This window comes from Artibeus jamaicensis, unplaced genomic scaffold, assembly GCF_021234435.1.
Source record: "Artibeus jamaicensis isolate MK-2021 breed Jamaican fruit bat unplaced genomic scaffold, CSHL_Jam_final scaffold_612, whole genome shotgun sequence".
Lineage (NCBI taxonomy): Eukaryota > Metazoa > Chordata > Mammalia > Chiroptera > Phyllostomidae > Artibeus > Artibeus jamaicensis.
In genome coordinates this window covers 11,994,513-12,014,910 of record NW_026522049.1, presented here as the reverse complement: position 1 = coordinate 12,014,910, position 20,398 = coordinate 11,994,513, and the positions used below count along the sequence as shown (strand labels likewise).

Here is a 20,398-nt window from a genome sequence, read left to right as displayed (position 1 = left end):
CTGTGTGTAATCCTGTCTGAGCCACCGGGAGGATGGAATGGACAGGTGCCCAATGTCCCCAGACTCTGACCCGGACTCGGCACAGCCCTGCCTGGGGGTACAAATGGTACCCCTTTGTTGCAAAGGTTACCCTTCCCCTGTCGAATTACTTTGTCAGCTTGGTCACCCGTAAGTTGGCCAGTGCTCCCGTTGGAAGTCCAGATGCTAGAATAGGAGTGACACAGAGGAAATCACTGTGCAAGGGCGGCGTGCGGACCTGTGAAGCGTGCACGCCTCCTGACGCCATGGAATCGTACACTGGAAACAGTTAATGTGGCAAACTTTGTTGTTTTACCACAGCTTCTCAATCTTGCTAATGCAATTTTACAACCACCACTGAAGTGTGCGCTTTAAACAAATTAATTGTATGGCATATGAATTATATTTCAATAAAGCTGTTACAAAATGCAGCCGTAAGCAAAACCAAAGTCACTTGGCAATACTGTGAAGGCCTAGCTCTGGATTCTCTTTTCTGTGACTTTGATGTATGCAGCCATGTAATAAGCCGTAGTTATATAAAGTCTTAAATTCAGGATGATTAATCCACTTTACTTTTTTAGAAAATATTTTATTTGTTTTTAGAGAGAAGAAGGGAGGGAGAAAGAGAGGGAGAGAAACATCAGTGTACGTGGTTGCCTCTCATGCACCCCTACTGGGGACCTGGACAGCAACCCAGGCAAGTGCCCTGACTGGGAATTAAACTGGCAACACTTTGGTTTGCAGGCTGGCTCTCAATCTACTGAGCCACATCAACCAGGGTGATAACTTTTAATATATTCTATTACTTAGATGTTGGCATGAAGGTAATACTGGCCTCATAAACTTAATTGGGAAGTTACCTCCTTCCGTTTTTTGGAAGGGCTTTTGTAGAATTGATGTTCATTCTTCCTTAAACATGTAGTTGCATTTTTCAAAGTTCTTCATAAACAATGTAAGCCTGGAGATGTCTCTTTGGGGAGAATGGAGCTTACAGATTAAGTTTCTTCAATAGTCGTAGGGATATTCCAATGATATGCTTCACACTGAGTGAGTTCTGGCAGTGTGCGCCCCTCCAGGATCCGGTGCCTTTCATCTCAGTGACCCAGTTTGCGAGTAAGGGCTGTTTATCATACTTCCTTGTCATGCTCTCGGTGTCCAAGGATCTGTACCTGCCTCCTGTTTCGATCTTGTTCTTGTTCTATGTAATTTGCATCCTCTCTTTTCTTCTTTCTCAGTCTTGCCAGAGGTTTGTCCATTTCATTGATGTTTTCACAAAACCAGCTTTTTGTTCTATTGATTTTCTCTAGCGTTTCACTGTTTCCAGTTTCATTGGTTTCTGCTCTTGTCTTTATTGTTTCCTTCCTGTAGCTGCCTGTGGGCTGATTAAGCGCGATTCATAAAGTGAGAGCTCCGGTTATTGATTGGAGGCTTTACTCTTTCCTAGCGGAAGCATTCGGTGCCGAAACGTTCCCTGCCAGCTACGCTTTACCCACGTCCTACAGACTTTGATGTGTTGTAGTTTTAGTTCCTTCCCTTCAATCTCTGTATATTTTTATTTCCCCTGAGATTTCCTTTTTGACCAGTGGATTACTGAGAAGTGTGTTGTTCAATCTGCAGGTGATGGCAGGTTATCCTGCTGTCTCCCCCTCCCTCTCCTGAAGGTCGTCACCCCGATACTGCTGCCTTCTGCCTACGTTCTGATGGGCCTCCTCCCAGAGGACCAGAGGGTAATTCTTTCCTCTGCTCTTAAGAATTTTTTATTATTATTATCATTTTTATCCTCACCCAAGGACATGCTTAAAGAGAGGGGAAGGGAAGAAGACAGAGAGGGAGAGAAACACCGATCAGTTGCCTCTCACATGCACCCCGACCAGGGACTGAACCTGCAACCCAGGTATGTGCCCTGACCAGGAATCGAACCCAAAACCTTGCAGTTTACAGGATGATGCTCCAGCCAACTAAGGCACACCAGCCAGGGCTTCTCTACATTCTCACTTCCTCATTCATCCTCCCTGACCTTCCTCCCCACCTTGCCCCTCTGGCCCAGAAAAGACAGGACATCAGTGCCTCCTGTCACCTCCCTCCCTAACTTTCTCTGTCCAGAGTCACTGGAAGTGATGGGCTCTCCATCAGTTAGTCTGAAGTCTTAAGGTCACCCTGTCTCTGCCTGGAGGTGCAATTCCTGACCTCATTGCTTATCCAGGTCTCTCTCAAAGAGCCTTCACAAACTGCATGACTGGAACTCAGAACACTGCCTAACTGCTCTTTCTACCCGCCCTGAGCCCGGATTTCAGGGCTACAGTCCTCCTGAAGAGGGTGGTTCGGCTGCCCCCGCCCCATACGCCCACCACTCCCCTGCAGCTGGCGCTCAGAACTCCCCACCGCACACAGGGCTGGGCAGGGTGGGCGGGGCCTGTTATTGATAGTTTTTTTCTGTGCAATTCTGTAAGGTACGATTTTTAACAGTGTGACTCACAGGGGTGTGCATTTTGCTGCTTTGTACGTGCTGACACACCCATCGCCCATTCACACTCCCACCGACAGTGTGTGAAGGGCACGTCTTCTACACCCCTGGAGGTTGAGATTTAAGTTTTACGGATCTCCTCAGATTAAAAAGTGAAAGAGTTTCAGTTTGCTTTGTATTTGTTTGATTGATTCGGGGGGTGAGGGAGTGCACTTTTCATATTGTCAGCAGCTGTCCGCAGTGCCTGTTCCACAAGCAAGGATTTTCCCACGGTCCTCTCTCTGGTTCCTTTCTCTCTAGAGTTACAGAGCACTCATCGGCATACAGCACTGTATTCCTTTAAGAGCCACATCAGGATGATTTGGCTTACGTGTATTATGAAATGATCGCCGCCATACGTTTAGTTAATTACCCACCATCTCTTATAGGTATAAAAAAAGAAAAGGAGAAGAGTGCTTTTATTTTCTTGTGGTGACAACCCTTAGGATTTGCCCCCCTTGCAGCTTTCACACACATCCCTCGGCAGTGTTAACTGGGGCATCGGGCCGGGCGTCACGTCCCAGGGCCCACTCAGCTCACAGCAGGAGTCTGTGCCTGCGGCTGCCCTGCTCCCAGTGCCCCTGCTCCCAGCTGCGCCTCTGCTAACCACAAATCTTGTCTCTTTTTTCTGCGAATTTGTGTGTCTTGTTCTGTTTGGTTTGATTGGTTTAGATTCCGCCCAGAAGGGCATTCACACAGCATTTGTCTTTCTCTGTCTGATTTATCTTATTTGGCATAATGCGCCCAATCCAGCCACGTTGCCACACATGACAGGTTGCCTTACTTTTCCTGGCTGCGTAATATCCCATCATGTGTGTGTGTGTGTGTGTGCACAAACACCCACACACCACTACATCTTTATCCCTGGGTTTGAGGGTGGGCACTTAGGTTGTTTCTGAGTCCTGCCTGTTGGAGAGAATACTGCTCTGAATTTGGGGGTGCAGATAGCTGTTCAACAAAGTGTTTGCACTTCCTTCAGATATATTCGTGGAAGTGGGATTGCTGGATCGTAGGGTTGCTCCCATTCTGATTTCTGAGGAGCCTCCATACTGTTTTCCACCGTGGCCGCACCCACTTATGATTATGACTGTCATTCTTTATCAGCCGTGTAAGCTGTTCGTCCATCGGGAAGTTTAATTCACAGCTGCAGCATTGGAAATGACCTTTCCCAGTCTCTTTTTTATTTTGTGCATGTAGATGGGTATTTTGCCGTGGGCATGGGTACTGAAAGTGAGAAGTGTGAAAAGTATGCAATTTTGATATACAATGATCTAAATAATGGGGAACTATACTAATCTCACTGGTAGGGAAACTAAACTGAAGGGCATCCCTCCTCTCGGAGCTAAGTACATGCGGACAGGGTTCATTGCGTTGCCCTTGGCCTCACCGCGCTTCGCAGAGACCGTCCCATCAGCGTCGATGCAGGACCCTCCACCAGCAAAAAGGCCGCGACTCGCTGGTGGCCCAGGCGATGGCTAGCGTGGCTCAAGTGTTTTACTTAAGGTTTGCACATTTATAATTCTATTGCACCTTAGGAGACGACAGCGTAGCATAAACAGAACTCTTATGTACACTGTAGAACAAAAAACAAATGGTGCGACTCGCTGTATTGAGCTATTTGCCTTATTTCCTGGTCTGGCGCCGAACCTGCGGTATCACCAGGCATGCCTGAGAGTAGAGTATGTACAGTTTCCCAGGTTTTGTTTTAACTGAGCCCAGATTCACAAACATCAGCAAGAAATGCTTGGAAAAGACCAGTAAGACTAAAGGTAGAGACTAGAGAGTCCACAGCCTTGGCACCACAGTGAAAAATCAAATGAAAATCGTTGAAAGGGAATGGAGATTTCACAAACAGCTTGAAGGGTAGATGTATTTTAACTCAATGGGAAAGTGTAGGGTCTTTAATAAGCATCTTGTCTGAATCGATACCATTGAAATAAAATAGAATTGGATGCCAGCAGTATGGCATATAAATGAGTCCATTCCGGGTGGGTTTTAAATCTAAATGTCGGCCTGGCTGGTGTAGCTCAGTGGATGGAGTGCGGGCTTGCGAACCAGACAATCGTGGTTTGATTCCCAGTCAGGGCATATTCCTGGGTTGCAGGCCGGTTCCCTGCAGGCCAGTTCCCAGCAGGGGACGCATAAAAGGCAACCATACATTGATGTTTCTCTCCCTCTCTCCTTCCCTTCCCCTCTAAAGATAAATAAATAAAATCTTTAAATAAATAAATAAATGTTGGGGGAAGTCAGATTATACAAATATTAAAGTTTCAAAGACCACCCAAGGAGGCCTTCTTAAATCAGGCGGCAATCCCAGAATGATAAGGGACTAGATTAGTAGATTTGGTTACATGGCAATCCCTGAGCATATTTTCTCTGGGTCTTCTATATGGGCAGATGCATTCTTTTCGTGGCAGTCATGTAGCTTGAGTCTACAGTTGGCAGTTAGTTCTCATCCACATCAACTGTTTGCAGATTTTTGAAAGCAGTGGCAGGTACGCAGGTGGCCACTGCACAGAACTCTTTTGGTGAATCTTCTTCTCATTACGTTCTCTGGAAAACCTCACCTTGAAAGGGTGTGGGCCATTCCTTATTTTGTATATAAGGTATTAAACAAGACACAGCTGAAATAAAATGACCCAAAAAGGTGAAAATATAAAGGCATAGCCCTGGCTGGTGTAGCTCAGTGGATTGAGCGTAGGCCTGTGAAGTAAAGGGTTGCAGGTTCGATTCCTAGTCAGAGCACATGCTTGGGTTTCGGGCCATGTCCCCAGTAGGGGGCGTGCAAGGGGCAGCCATACATTGATGTTTCTTGCCCTCTCTCCTTCCCTTCCCCTCTCTCTAAAAATAAAATAAATAAAATATTTTAAAAATAAAACATAAAATAAAGGTGTAGCCACAACCGTGACAAGCAGTAGGAAAAAGAAAGGGGGGCAACAACACATGTGGCAGAGTCAAATTCAAAGTGGGAAGGTGTGCAGAAGAACAAGATACTGCGCAGGTGATGTGAGAGCCTGACCAGCAGCGAGAGGCCAGTGATCACGCTCACTTGGCAGCGTTGCAGGGAGGCCCGCTGTGCTCAGAGAGGCTGCGGTTCACCCGTCTGGGCAGGAGGTGTCGGCTGGAGGTCTGCAGCCCTTGGCGGCTCTGGAGGGTGGGACAGGCTCTACCACCACAGCTGCAGAGCACAGGGCTGACAGGTGTGTGCCAGAGGTGCGGGCTGGATCTTCAGGTGTGGTCATGCAGGGGAGCACCCCTGTGCCCCCACGGGGTGTGTGCCATCTGCGCAGGCGCACGCCTGTGACCGGACTTCCTCCAGTTAGCTGGGCGGTCAGGGCCCCGCTAGCTCTCAAACAGCCCAGGGCCCCGGCACTTGCAGGAAAGCCCCACACGGCCGGCAGGGGAAGGACCTCAGGAGTCAGGACGCTATTCCTGACTCTCCGCGGCGCACTGTCCTGGACAGCGGGGCAGCCCCCGGGACCCCCAGGCTCCCCACAGTGGAGCACAGCACGCCCCACGGGGATTGAGGCCATCGCCCTGGACTCTGTGTTCTCTGTGACCACAGCAGGTCCAGGCAGGTGCTCTAGGTGCCACGACAGCCGCTGGACTCTGAGATCCCGAATGGGCAGCCCTGGTGGGGTGTGTCGCTGGCAGTCAGAGTCGGGGTTTGGGCCGAGCGAGCGCCTCACTGGAGCACCAGGCCTGCGCCCTGAGGCTCTCACGTTCCCTCCCCCAGTCGCCTCCCTCAGTGACACTGATGAGACTCTTCCCGCTGGTCCTGACACCTGTGTCTGCTCAAAGATTAAAGGAGAGGGTGGGGTCGTGTGGTAGGGAAGGAGATTCGGGGGTTTGGGATCCACTCTCAAGACTGTCACGAGCCGCTATTAAATAGTTCAAATCATTTTGAAATTTCAAAGGTTAATGTTGAGAAGTTAAAATATAAAAAAATGAATTCTTCAAATGGAGATGTTAAGTTGTCGCTTTCGAGAAAATGTGAACCATCTCTTTCATTCTGGTGGCCTTTTGCAGAGTTCTTGGGCTGTGTCTCACACCTTCCACCGGCGACCATGGGCCACGTCCTGCAGGGGCACAGCGGCGCGGACCCAGACGCCTGACAGCCCCGCGCCTCCGGGAAGTCGCCACGTCTGAACGTAAGTGGAGGACAGGACAGCTGATATTGGCCTGTGCTGAAGCCTGCTCACCGCCGGGTGTCAAGGTCCCCCAGCCCACGGGTCCCACCCGGGGCAGAGGCCATGGCTGCTTGGGGCAGCGTCCTTGGCCCAAAACACAGGAGCAGCCCGGGACTCTGGAAATGGAGGAAGGAAGGAAGGAAGGAAGGAAGGAAGGAAGGAAGGAAGGGAGGAAGGAAGGAAGGAAGGAAGGAAGGAAGGAAGGGAGGGAGGGAGGGAGGGAGGGAGGGAGGGAGGGAGGGAGGGAGGGAGGAAGGAACATGACCAGGAGGAGAGAGATAAACCATTGTTTATTGAGGCTCTGTTCTTTGTCAATCAGAATGACAGAGCAGAGGTAGAGAGACGGGTTGGCTGATGGGCAAAAATTAGATTGGCAGACAGATAGACTGTGACATGAGAGATATAATGACCTAGAGGCAGAGGGAGCAGGGAGGAGGAGAACAGATACAGATGGATGGGTGGACAGATGGATGGATGGACGGACAGGCAAAGGCAGATAAGCAGGTAACCACACTGACAAGCAAATAGGTGGAAAGACTGATCTATAGACAGAGAAAAGTAAGACAGACAGAAAGACAGACAGACACACAAAATGGGAGAAAGGGAGGCAGAATGGCAGTGAGAAAAGCAGATATCAATATAAATAGTGAGATAGACAAACCTATAATCAGATAGATGGGTAGCCAGACAGAGAAAAAAGAAAGGCAGGCAGGTAAATAGGTAAGTAGGTAGGCAAACAGGCAGAGATGCAGAAAGGTAGAACTAGAAAGGGGGAGATAAAAACAGCCTAGACACCCCTGGCTGGTGTAGCTCAGTGGATTGAGTGTGGGCCTGTGAACCAAGGGATCAAGGTTTGATTCCCAATCAGGGCACATGCCTGGGTTGTAGGCCAGTTCCCAGCAGGGGACGCACAAGAGGCAACCACACATTGATGTTTCTCTCCCTCTCTCCTTCTCTTCCCTTCTGCAGATAAATAAATAGTCTTTAAAAAAAAAAACAGACTAGATGATAGAGAGTAGATATGCATTTTTATTCGGCTTTAGTTAAGTTTAACAGAATTCTAAGAAAGACGTGGTACGTTCCCTGCGTGTAGGGGAGAAAGTAGTGAAAGGGGATAAGTGACTTCCCAAAGCCACACTCGGTCTTGGAGATTATGAAACAGATTTTTGAGGTTTTTTCGGGGGATTCTTGGATATTATCAAATGCTTAAGTGGCTAACGTTGGTCTGCAGGGGTAGCATTGGTTTGTGTGTGTGACCCTGTTCCAGCCATGTAAGCGTCCCCGTTCGTTCCACCCGTCAGTCGTGGGCTTGTCCTGGGCTTCGGGAAAGTGCTCCCGACGTTTTCATTAGGAGGCAGGGTGGCTCCTGTAAGTTGGGGCAGTGCCTTTAATAAGCAGAGGAAGCGTCTTCTGCCCCCGGCGTGTTTCGCTCTGGCCTGATGAGTGAACGAGGGCTTCGAGGCCTCTTTTGAGACTGTGCAGTTTTTCTCCTGTGACTCATCCACATAGCCTATCAGCACCCGAATCCCGTGCGGCTGTTGGAAGAAAACCAGGGGTTCAGTAAGAGGGGGATGCATTTCTCTCCCACTGAGGCATTTCGGGAATGACCGTGGTCACTGCAGAAAATCCCAGGGGCTTGTCTGCATCGTGAGGATGGGCGCGCACGGGCCCTCGCCTCCATCATTCCAAGGGGCTGCGGCCCTAGGGCCCTCCTCTGTCCTCTACAGCTTGGTCCACTCGCTGACCTTTTAAGTTTTGTGTTCAGGAATGGAGCTCGCCTCTGGTTTTCTTTTTTCAGTGACTTCTGTTCTAGTTGTGACATCTGCATTATTCTACCTGCATGTGTCAGTTAGGGACAAGTTCAGCTGCAAGTAACCAAATATTTGACTTACTGGGCTTGAACAAAGATGTGCGTATGTGAGACACATGGTCAGAAATCCAGAGGTAGGTGGCCTGGGGCTGGTGCAAATACCCCGTGACTGTTTCAGGGGCAGACTTCCTGCGCCACCAACTTTGCACTTGGAGTCTTGTCCACTGACTTCCTACCTCCTGGTCCCAGGTGGCCAGGGTACTTATAGGGATTTATTGCCTTAAGGCAGAAAGAAGGGCCCTGGCTGGTGTGGCTCAGTGGTTAAGCACCGGCCTGTGAACCAAAGGGTTGCCAGTTCGATTCCCAGTCAAGGCACATGCCGGGGTTGTGGGCCAGGTCCCCAGTACGGGGCGGACGGGGCACGTGCCAGGCAACCACACATTGATGTTTTTCTCCCTCCCTCTCCTCTCTCTAAAAGCAAATAAATAAAATCTTTTTTTTTTAAAGACAGAAAGAAGGAGGGAAGGCACAGTGGGAAGGGGCTCTTCCAGTCAAGCCTGTCCCTTCCTGTCAGAGAAGTAAAACTGTTGTCCCCGTGGACCCAACCCCGATGACCTCTGTCTCCAGTCCATGGACCAAACTCCAGGTCATGGGGCTGAGACTGCCCGAGACTGGTTTCGACCCACTGTGACTCAGCCCCGGTTCGAGAAGCACTGTCGGGCCCCCCCCATATCAGGGCCCGTCCACCGCCAAGGGCCCGTCAGCGGCCGGGTGGGCAGCCCCCGAGGAACTGAGCACCTGCCGTCTCTTCCTGTGCTCTTGGCCCACATTCACTCTGTTACCAAATGTCCGTGTCTTTGTTTTTCTAAAGTACACGTCAGTTCTGTGCTCAGAAACGCCCGGGGGCTTCCCGCCGGCCTGGCCTTCCAGTCAGTACTCAGCTGACAGCCCACAGGTCTGCCCTTGACCCTCGCTGACGTTCCCAGGCCACCGGGTCTCCTGCAGCTGCTTCACTGGCCCCGCATGTGTGAGGGTGATCACCCAGCACGCATGTCCTCTCAGCTTCCTAACTCCTCCCCAAAACACATTTTGTGGCTCAGTGGGTTGGGGCATGGTCCCATAGACCAAAATGTCACCAGTTCAATTCCTGGTCAGGGCACATGCCTGGGTTTGGGTTCAGTCACCTGTTGGGGCAACTGATGGGAGAAGCAACTGATCACTGTTTCTCTCTCTCTGGAATCAATTTATGTACATATTTTAACCTAAATCTTATCTTACATTAGGTCCTCTTCATTCTGCCACGAAGAAGGAACTATTCCGCTCTAGTATTCTAATGATTTTGCTTATAACCGATATGATAGCATATATTCCAAACTGGGTTGAATCCTAGCTATCTATTCCCCTGTCCACCCACCAGCATGGAGTCGAAACTTGGATTTAAGGTTTTCATTTTCACTTTGCTTATTCACTCAGCAGATGTAGGTCGCATTTGAGATAGTCCAGGTCACAGTGATGTGACTACAGATAAAACTCGAGCCCCCGGCCTCCAGCACAGGCCTCCCTGTGGGGAGGAGACAGGAGGGTCAGGGGTGGCCGCCCTGGACGACCTACACAGAGCACTTGAGGTGTTTCTGTCCTTCGTGGTAAACACAAGAGCCTGTGGGAAGAGTCTGACCCATCGGGTTCTTTTGCCTCAGGGAAAAGGCATCTTTGGCCATGGAAGAGCCAAACTAAAGAATAGAAATCCATAGAACAGGTCTGAACCTGCTCAGTAAGTCACTCAGGCCTTGTAGGTCCACCCACTGTGGACAGTGCATTGGTTTGGTTCAGACACGTGTCTGCCAGTGTGACAGCCAGATTCAGCCCAGACGGCGCAAACGTAGATCTTTCTAAGCGAGGGCTGTGGGCGAGGCCCCCTGAGAGTTCAGTCCAAGGCCCAGGAGATGCAGCAGTGAGCAGCAGTGCCGAGTTGGGACGGGCCACATGCCATTAGAACTGGGCCCTGTGGGTGCCAGGGCCCAGGAAAGGTGGGGGTAGAGCTGCAAGGTGGCCAGGGGCCAGTGTGCCTGAGGCCGTCACCTCACTCGAACCCGAGCCACCAGGAGGAGATCAGGGTGAGAAGAGGCCATGAGGGTGCCCCGCCATCTGACTCGTGTCCTCAGGAGAACCGGAGAAGAGAGCCTGGGGCTCCGGCACCTGATGACGCAGCAGGGACTCGGCTGTCACACACCAGGACCAGGCCCTCCCCGGACCCGAGTCCTCTGCCCCTCGCCCTCAGACCTTCAGCCCCCACCGCCGTGGGCGAGAAGCTGCCAGTCTGAGGAGCCAGATAAGCCTTGAAAGGAAAAGAACCCCTGGCAGGTTCTGCACCACCCGGAGGAGGCGTGAAGACCCTGTGCGGAGCTGGAAAAGCCAGTCACAAAGGGACAAATACGATACGTGACGTGCTCCCCTCCTAAGAGGCTGCCACAGTTGTCCAACCCAGACCCAGACCCAGAGGGGGCAGGAGGGTGGGTGCCGGGGGCAGGGGCGGGGAGCACGGGAGTCCGGGCTGAGTGGGGACGCGACTCGCTTTGGGAGGGTGAGGAAGTTCTGGGGACTGATGGTGGGGGCGGCTGCACAGCCGTCTGCGTGCACTGGAAATGGTTAGAACGGCGCATGTTGGGTGTGTGTCACCACAGGTCGTCCACATGTGTCAACGTGGTGTTTGGTGGTGAGACTCAGTAGCAAGGGGCACAGCTCTGCGCTCTGACAGGGACACTCACTGAACTGTGTTTGCTAAACCGAGGACAGTTGAGACCACCCCCCATCACATAGCCCCCTGGAGGAAGGAGCCGGTGGCCGGCTCGGGGGCAGGTGTCTGTCGGCAGCCGTGTGCGGGGGCAGTGGGCTCCACCCCCGTGTAGCCTCCCACCATGAGAAGCCAAGCCTTCGGCCTCTGTCCCGGGGTGCGGGGAATAACGCGTTTTCATTCTCTGTTGTCCCCCCAGGTGGACGTGACAAAAGAAGAGACTCCCGGCCGACACCCTGGTGCGTGGAGAGAGGGAAGAAGGCAGTCTCCTAGTTGGTCCCGTTAACATCAGGTCCAGTGACGTTCTTTTTTTTTTTTAAAGATTTCATTTATTTTTACAGAGGAAGGGAGGGAAGAAGAGAGGGAGAGAAACATCAGTGTGTGGTTGCCTCTCATGCGCCCCCTACTGGGGACCTGGCCCACAACCCAGGCATGTGCCCTGACTGGGAATTGAACCAGCAACCCTTTGGTTCACAGCCCGTGCTCAATCCCCTGAGCCACACCAGCCTGGGCCAGTAATGTTCTTATTTTCTAGCTACCCCGAGCAGCCGTGACCCCCAGGTAGGACCCTGATGCAGGACAGTGCATGAACAATGACAACTCACAGGTCACCAACCTCCCCGCCTGGTCCCCTGTCCCCAAAGCCAGCACCCTCCATGGCACAGACGGGCTCCGAGAGATTAACCAGCGTGTCTCAGCTCATCAGAGTGGCAGCTCTGGGCTGCGATGAGACCAGCTTCCTGGCTCTGAAACAAGAAGGACGACAGCCCAAGGGTTATCTTGAAAGAAAGGACAGGACCTTCGTGAATAGCGTGGATTTAAATTCCCCCCACAGCATGTAAATTAACTACACAGTTACTTCACACCAGTGTAAAACTGTCTGTCATCCAGACTGGGCTCGGCCCGCTCTGTAAAGGTCCAGGCGGGGAACATCTGGGGATCTCTGGGCCCCGTGGCGTCTGTTCTGACTGCTCCACTCAGCCACCTGCAAAGGCAAGAGGCAGTATGTAAATGAGGGGGCGTGGCCTTGTCCAGCACAGCTTCAGTTACTAAAGCAGGTGCCACCAATCTGGTCCCTTACCTCTGCAAACACAGGGACACATTTGCACTTTCTCAGCTGTGACCAGTGTCCACCAGTGACCATGCCAGTGCTGGGGGTTCCTCCCTGGCCATCGGCTGGACAGCCTGTGACCCGTAGTATCTTTCCAGCTGGGCTTGTCCGGCCCGGGAGATTGGCGTCCTTGTGAATCCTGTCAGGTGGCTGGGCCGTGACTAGGACAATTCTCGGAGAGATGGTGGACAGGGTGTCCTCTTCGTGGGCAGTGCGGCATTTCAGCCAGCTCCGGGCTGACAGACGGGAGTCTTCCCAAGGAGCCTCGGGCGGGCTCACGGATGCAGGAGAACTGGGGTGGAGCGGGCAGCGCACTTACTCTGTGGGCGTGTCCCACGCCTGTGCAGCTGGGGGAGGGTTAGAAACCCCGTGACCCCTAAGGAACTGCTCCAAATGTGCTCGGATGTTGATTTTTTTAAAAAACCCCGGTCCACCTTTTCAATGGGCCGTCATTGGAACCAACAGAATGTCGGGTCAGACGTGCTGGACTTGAACTTGGCGCCACAGACGGATGATGCCTGACTTTGACTCTGTCACTTGGTGTCTCACAGGGAGACTCAGGCACTTGTCCCAAACCAGCTCAAAGTGTGTCTCAGCAGGCGGAAGGGGCCCCTCCCGCCTGTCCTCTCACCCCCGGCACACGGCCGCCACACCGTGACCTTGGACTCTCTCACCCTCCCCGCAGATGGATGGTTTCTAGCCTGCTCCCCAACCCCACCTCGGCCGAGTGTTGGGCGGCCCTTCTGCATGGTCATATGACTCTTGATATGGACGCGGTCCTGTCCGACTTTGTTCGGTCCACGGGGGCAGAACCTGGTCTGGCCAGAGACCTGCTGGAAGGTAAGTGTCCCCCTCATCCCCACACCGCCCTCCTCGGAGCCACCCCAGTCACAAATGATATGATTCCTGTCACCTGACAATGGGTGGGGGATGGCACTCAGGCTCTTTAAAAAGTAAAGGAGGTCGTCGGGGATGAAATTATTTTTGTTATTCTTGACTTTATGTTGGGATCACTCAGCGCTCTACAGGAAAAGGGCAGAAGGCACGAACTTGGCTTTGCTTTGTGTTAATGCAGAGAGATAATGAGTCGAAACTGAGCAGTGATGACTTTTTTAGAGAAAATATATTCACCAGAGCAGAAATTAGAACATTCCAGAAACACTTTTTTGAAGACTTATGTTGCTCACCTCTATCTTAACTGAGAGGAAAATACTTTAGGCCGAAGTTTTTGGTGGGAGGAAAAAACCCAGTAACCAGTGAGAAAGAAGGTAATAATTCACAAGTAAGAAGGCAAAATTATTCATCCTCAAGCTTTTAGAGTTGAATATCATTTGCTACGTGAAAATGTGCACATTCATATGTAGATTCCTCAGCTATAATCACAATGGACTGAAGATTAAAGTTTCATTTCTGTCCCTGTCTCTCAAATGGATTTATTTTATGTAGTTTTGAAATATTTTTAATGGATTTATTTTATGTAGTTTTGAAATATTTTTAATGGTAAAAAGAGGAGCCAAGAAGAGGCAGTTATAACTTCTCAGGACACTCAAATGCATGAAAAGAAAAAAATGTTTAATGATTGCTCTTCACTTCAGACCTGTACACTGTCTGGAATTACAGACAGTGTGGAATACCTATACATTGTGGAATGAGTTACTCCTCAGCCAAGCATTCGAAGTCACAACGGTTCCTTAATTCTCTGAGGAAAAATGTGAATCGTTGTGCTTGAGTGTGGATCACGGAGGTGGCTGTTCAACCCCACTGAAAAGCAGGAGCCGCCCAGGATTCTGAGTAACGGCAGCGAGAATAGCACAGTCATTAAATTCCCCTGAACCTCCCAGAATTTCAAACAAACTCAGGGCTCAGAATGTGCTTGGAGAGTGCTGCTGAGGCATGTGAATCAAAGTCGGGTCCTCATGTCCCAAGTGTCCCAACTGCGTGATGCTTCCCCGACAGTGTCCCCGGCCCTTCTTAGTCTCAGTGCATGGGGACACACGCAGATTTAGCATGAGTGGCGGTTAAGGGCGGGGTCCAGTTTAGACTCCGCTACGCACCTGCTCTGAGATGCAGAGCAAATTATTTTACTTCTCTTAATCTCAGTTTTTTTCCTGTATCTCAAGCCTTGCCCACCTTCCAGGGCATTAAAAAAACCAAAGTTCATCCCCATAAACTGAAAGATTGAATTAGCTTTATCACGATCCATGAATCAGGCAACATACCCTCTAGGATCGTGCTTTGGAGGTCAAGGCTCAGAACCTTTGTATAACTCAGGTCATGAAGATTTTGTCCCACGTGGTCTCTTTAAAAGCTTTATACTTTAATATTTTACACTTAGATATTTGGCCAACTTTGAGGTGATTTTGGTATAATGAGTAAGATTCGGGTCAGGTTTCATGTTTATACATACAGGACGGGGCCAGAGTAAGTTTGCAGTTGTGAGTTCACGAAACACAGAATTTATTCATGTGTTGTTGTTATTGATTCATTATTGTACTGTTTTCCATGCGGACAACTGTAAACCTACTTTGCCCCTCCCCGTATATATGTCTATCACCACCATTTGTTGAATATATTATTGCTCCTTCATTGAAGGGCCTTTGTTCATTGGTCAGAAACCAACCCAGCATATGTCTCTGGGGATCCAGTTCTTAATGTGGGTTCCGTTCTACTGATTAGGATGCCCAGTCCTTTGCCAGGACTATACCGTCTTCATTACTGTAGCTTTGTAGTGAGTCTTAAAATCAGTTCGTGTGATTCTCCCAATGCTCTTCATTTTCAACTGCGTCTCAACTGCTCTGTTTCCTATGCCTTTGCATATAAATTTGAGGATCAGCTTGCCTATATCTGTAAAATTTTGTGTTGATATTTGGATTGAAACTATGTTAAATTTACAAATAAATCATAGGTGTGTTTTGTCTTCTACTCCGTGAAGTCAGCACAGCCATACTTTCCATTTCTTAAGGGCTTCTGTGAGTTCTTTCCTAAGTACTTTGTAGTTTTTCGCATATAGGTCCTATATACAGTATTAGGTTCATAGCTCTAGGATTTTTTTGAGCTATTATAAATGGCATCATTTTTTAATTTCAGTTTCTAATTGTTCATTGCTAGTACAGAGAAATGTAATTGGTGATTTTTCTGTGTTGCCCACGTACCCCAACATCTCGCTAAACTCGATCATTAGTTGGGTGTGGGGGGGGTGCATGTATGACCACGTGCATGCATGTGTGTGTATTTCTTGGGATTTTCCACACAGACAATCATGTTTTCTGTGGCTATGGGGAATTTTGGTTCTCCTTTTTTAATATGTATGGCTTTTCTTTTTCTTGACCTATTGCATTGGCTAGGACTTCACTAAAAGGTTGACTGGGACAGTGAGAGTGAATATCTCTGCCTTCTTCCTGACCTGGGGGAGGTAATCGGTCCCTCGCTGCTGTGTAGGACATGAGCTGCAGGCTTTTGTAGGTGCCCTTTCTAATGAAGAGGAAATTTCCTTCCGTTGCTGGTTTATTGAGAGATTTATCATAAATAAATGTGGTTTGTCAAATGCGCTTTCTACCTCAATTGCCATAATCAAGTATTTTTCTTCTTTAAACTGCTGATATAAAAATTCCATTGATTGCTTTCTAATAATAAACCTGCCTTCAGCCATTATTTATTTAATTTTTTCTCCTCGTTCTGGGACTCAGATGACGCCTTCCAGAAGTTGGTATTGTCCTGTAGGTTCCTACATGATATTCATTTTCTTCTCCCCTCTTCTCTCTGTCTGCTGTTCAGATGGGGTAATCGCTATTGATTTATTTATAAACTCACTGATGCCTTCCTTGTCCTCTCTGTTCTGTTATTGACCCTGCCCAGTGAGGTAGGGTCAATTCAAGGAACTTTTATTCTGGTTCTTGAATTTTTTTCATTTCTAACATTTCCACGTGCTTCTTCTTCATATCTTCTGTTTCTTTGCTGAGACTTTCTATATTTGTCAAGGGTGTTGGGAAAGATTTAGAGTAACTGCTTTAAGTTGAGTCTTCATCAGATAATGCCACCATCACTTTCATCCCAGCATTGCTATGAAGATTCCTCCGGTTTTTGTATGCCCAGGGAATTTGGATTGTACCCAAAGCACTTTCAATATGATGTTTTGAGACTGGTGGTTGTTTAAATCTTCTGGCAAAGATCGTTATTTTTGTTTTAGATGGCAACTGCCCCTGTTGGGTTCCAACCGCAAGCTCGATGTTCCCCGAAACCTCTGTGGTCTGTGGTTCCCAGGTCTGGTCTTAGAGAAATGCTCTCCGGGCCTGCCTCCCGTGAGCGCCACCCAGTGGCCAGGCTGGGGCCTGCGTGGTGGTCAGTCCCAGAGTTCGCTCCTCCAAGTCTCTGCCATCTGTTCAGGGTCCGAGACACCCAGGAGCAGCCCGAGTCCATCAGCAACGTTAAGGGGTTGGGTTCCCAAACTCCTGCCTCTATGAAACCCCCTCAGTAGCTCCAAGTCCCTGAGACGCAGCCCTCAGCCCACTGTGGCCACGTTGACCCCGCATGCACTGCTGCGCATACGACCTGGCCACGCCCAGCTGGAGCAGAGCAGCCTGGAGCCAAGAGAAGCAGCAGCAGCGTGGCTCACCTCTGGGGACCACAGCCCCGCTTCTGCAGGAGCAAAGTTCCCCTGCCTCTCGGTTTTAATTTCCTGCCTCCACAGAACTGCTTGAGGTCTGGGACCCCGGAGGACTGAATAAAATGCTTAACAGATAAAAGATAGATGCGGCCACTCAACACTCTCTCTGGACACAGAGCCCGGCAGCTTCTCCTGGAGTGGACGCCCGCCTCTGCGCATGTCAGAGAGACGGGAAGGAAAGAGCGATTTTCGCCACCAGTTCTTGTTCCCCACATGCCTGCTCTTGGTTACTTTTCTTGGTCCCAGGAGCTGCTCCCTGCATTCAGGCCCCGTGGGGCTGCTTTCAGTGGGAGCTGGGGTGGAGTGTCCTTGCCCCGTGCCACCAGGCTCAGAACCCACCCTCTGATGTGACCAGCAGGAGAGCCCGCTTGCGTGTGTACGGTGGACCCTGTGGGTTGCCACAGTTCCTTGGGTCGGGATTTTTCTAAAAACCAGCATTTCAAAGAATGAAATCTTGTCCTTGTGGTCTTTCTAAGGGTAACCAAAGTTCCCAATGGTGACAGAAGTGAGGTGAGAGGCTTGAGGACCCTCTCTGTGCTGGTTTTTAGACTTTTTGGGAGTGTTTTCAGTGATTTACTGATTTCAAAAGGAAAAGTTACACACTTTAAATTAGGCATTTACATACAATGTGTATGCGTTTACGTACAATGATAGGCAGGACAGCACAGCAGAGAGGGGCCAAAGGGGAGCCTCGGCTGAGGAAGGCCCTGGCGAAAGAGGCAGGACGGGGGCAGCAGGAGAAAGAGAGGCAGCGACAGAGCACGTGGACACCCATCTGCCCCCCGGGTGAGCAGGTGTGGAGGCCGAAAGCCCTCCAGCCCTGCAGCCTTTGAGTTGGATGACCTGATGGCTTAACGAGCTTTTCTTATTCCCCGAGATAGCACCGAAATGCTTCTGTGGTGTCTTTGTTCTTGACCATGGAGGAAAAAAATACAATTAAATCATAAATGATGCCACGGTGTAATGTAACTATCATCATCGACAGTATCAAGTCTGCCCTAGAAAAAAAGTGACAGACTGAAGGAAGCTGTTCGGATATTACCTCGCACCTTCAGAGCCTCGCTCTGTCATCTACAGCAAGCGGTTCCGCCTGCCATTAGTCAGCACGGTTATCCCCTGCCATTGGAAGCTCACCGGGACTGGCTACAATTTCTTTTGCTCTTTCAAATTAAAGCCAGGGGTTGAATTCTTTGTCTTCCAAATGGGCGCGATGCCTGATTGAATCAGGGGCAGGTGGGGTGCCTGGTTGCTCCCACGAGGCGTCAAGAGACCCGGCCTCACAGCAGCTTCCGTAGTAGTGCCTCGAACCATCTGCGGCAATGCTGGGCCCCTTACCCCGTGCAGGGCCTGAAGTCCGCCTCCAACCAAAGCCATGGCCCAGAGTCCCTCCCGAGTGTCTGGTTTTCCAGTATGGAGCTCGGAAAAAAAAAGAAGACTCTGAGCAAAATTGGGGGATTCTTTTTATTCACTTTGTGACTTCCCACTTTGCTCCTCCCCAGAAGAAGCTCTACACCTTGATTTCTGGAAGGGGTATGATAATTAGGGGTGTCACGTGTCAGAGGTGGCATGTGTGTGTGTGTGTTAACCTGAAGACTATGGGTTGGATATAATCACACCTTTCGGGTGCACAACTGCTGTGGTTGTGAAATTCTACCCTTAGAGGTCATGCGTGGAGTCACCGTAGCATCCCTTTGAAAACGGAGACCTGGTGGGGGACAGCCCATTGGTTAAATGCTGATGAGAAGCCCTCCTTTGCATGCTTATTTTCTATAGCGAGACCATCTCTGTGCCTTAACACTGTCCCCTCTTGTCATTCCTTGTCCGCAGGCAAAAACTGGGACCTGACAGCCGCTCTGAGTGACTATGAGCAGCTGCGACAGGTGCACACAGCCAACCTGCCGCATGTGTTCAACGAGGGCAGGTGTCCCAAGCAGCCAGAGCGAGAGCCAGCCCAGCCCGGGCACAAGGTGGAGCGGCCCTGCCTGCAGAGACAGGACGACATCGCCCAAGGTACCGGCGGAGGGGCCGAGCCCCAGCACGGGGTCCCCTGGGCCAGGACACTGCGGGGGGAGATGGGGGTGTGAATGGTGGCCCCCCAGTGGCCAGCAAGTCCAGCTCGTCACTCCTCACGCTAAGCTGACGTGTCCTCGGAAAAGCAGGAGAGTCGGGCCTGGGGGATGGCGGGCCAGCCTTCTTCCCCGAGCCCTGGGTTTCCCAGGCCCAACGTGTCCAGTTCCCTCCATTCTTCCCCAGGCCATTTGGTCTCCCCATCTGTTCGGCACTGGCATTCCCTGTCCCCTGTGCTCACGGGCTCCATTCTTCTCTGCATTCCCCAAGTCAGATCTGCCCATTGCGACAAAGGACACACGCAAAGACGTAGAAAGCGAGTCGTTTCCTTCCCCATACCACCCCCACCCTGGTCTCACGGGAGCCCCAGCCAGCGGTCACGCCCCGGCGGCCTCCCTCCGCGCCTCGTGCTCCGTGGGGTCTGAACTCCGACGCCTCGGAGGCACGCAGCGCCTTGCAAACTGCTCCCTTCACTTACCAGGGAATCATGTGCCTATTCTCCAAATAGTTTATTCCACAGTGTGCCGCAATCTTTATTTCTTTTTATTTATTTTTATGGTATTTTTTTCATTCCCATCTGTGTGTGCAGTGATTTTTAAACCACTCCTGTAGGAATGATTATTCTACCTTTTTCTTGGCTTCTGTAGTGGCTGTGTGGTTTTGACTCCGCATGCAAGGCTGAAACAAACCTTCCCGCCGTAGTCCGACCTGCCAGGCTTTTACCCCCACGGGGCAGCAGCCGCACCGAGGGTTCGCTCTGCCCACATGGGGACTTTTCATCCAGTAACTTAAGGAGCACCTTCCCAAACACAGTTCTGCTCACCACTTGTGAAGCTGGGTGTTGCCCTTCCTTCTTGCCTTCGCGGTGGTTTTATGCTGGTTGTTTCAACGTCCACCTTGCCATCCGCTCACCAGCCACTTGGATTTCGCCTTCTGCTGTGTGTGTGGTCACACGTGTGGCTCATTTTTCTGCAGATGTGTTTGCATTTTTCTGATCAATTTGTAGCATTCAAGCTCATGCTATTTTTTTAAAGATTTTATTGATTTATTCTTAGAAGGGAAAGGAGGCAGAAACAAGGAAAGTGAAACATCACTGTGTGGTTGCCTCTCCCGCACCTCCTACTGGGGACCTGGCCCGCCACCCGGGCATGTGCCCTGACTGGGAATTGAACCTGTGACCCTTTGGTTCACAGGCTGGCACTCAATCCACTGAGTTACACCAGCCAGAGCTATTTTTTATTTAAA

General features: G+C 50.5%; 1 protein-coding gene across 1 annotated transcript in view; it reads left to right on the top strand.

Moving 5' to 3' along the window:
* Positions 1-6,625: 6,625 nt before the first annotated feature.
* The window catches only part of OTUD7A (OTU deubiquitinase 7A), a 35,103-nt gene continuing 21,330 nt past the window's right edge, over positions 6,626-20,398 (top strand). Inside the window, exons 1-4 of the mRNA XM_037145878.2 lie at positions 6,626-6,672; positions 11,512-11,604; positions 13,109-13,263; positions 18,914-19,096. Of these exons, the coding sequence (XP_037001773.2) occupies positions 13,113-13,263; positions 18,914-19,096 (334 nt within the window). The 5' untranslated portion in view covers positions 6,626-6,672; positions 11,512-11,604; positions 13,109-13,112. The remainder of the gene's footprint in view (positions 6,673-11,511; positions 11,605-13,108; positions 13,264-18,913; positions 19,097-20,398) is intronic.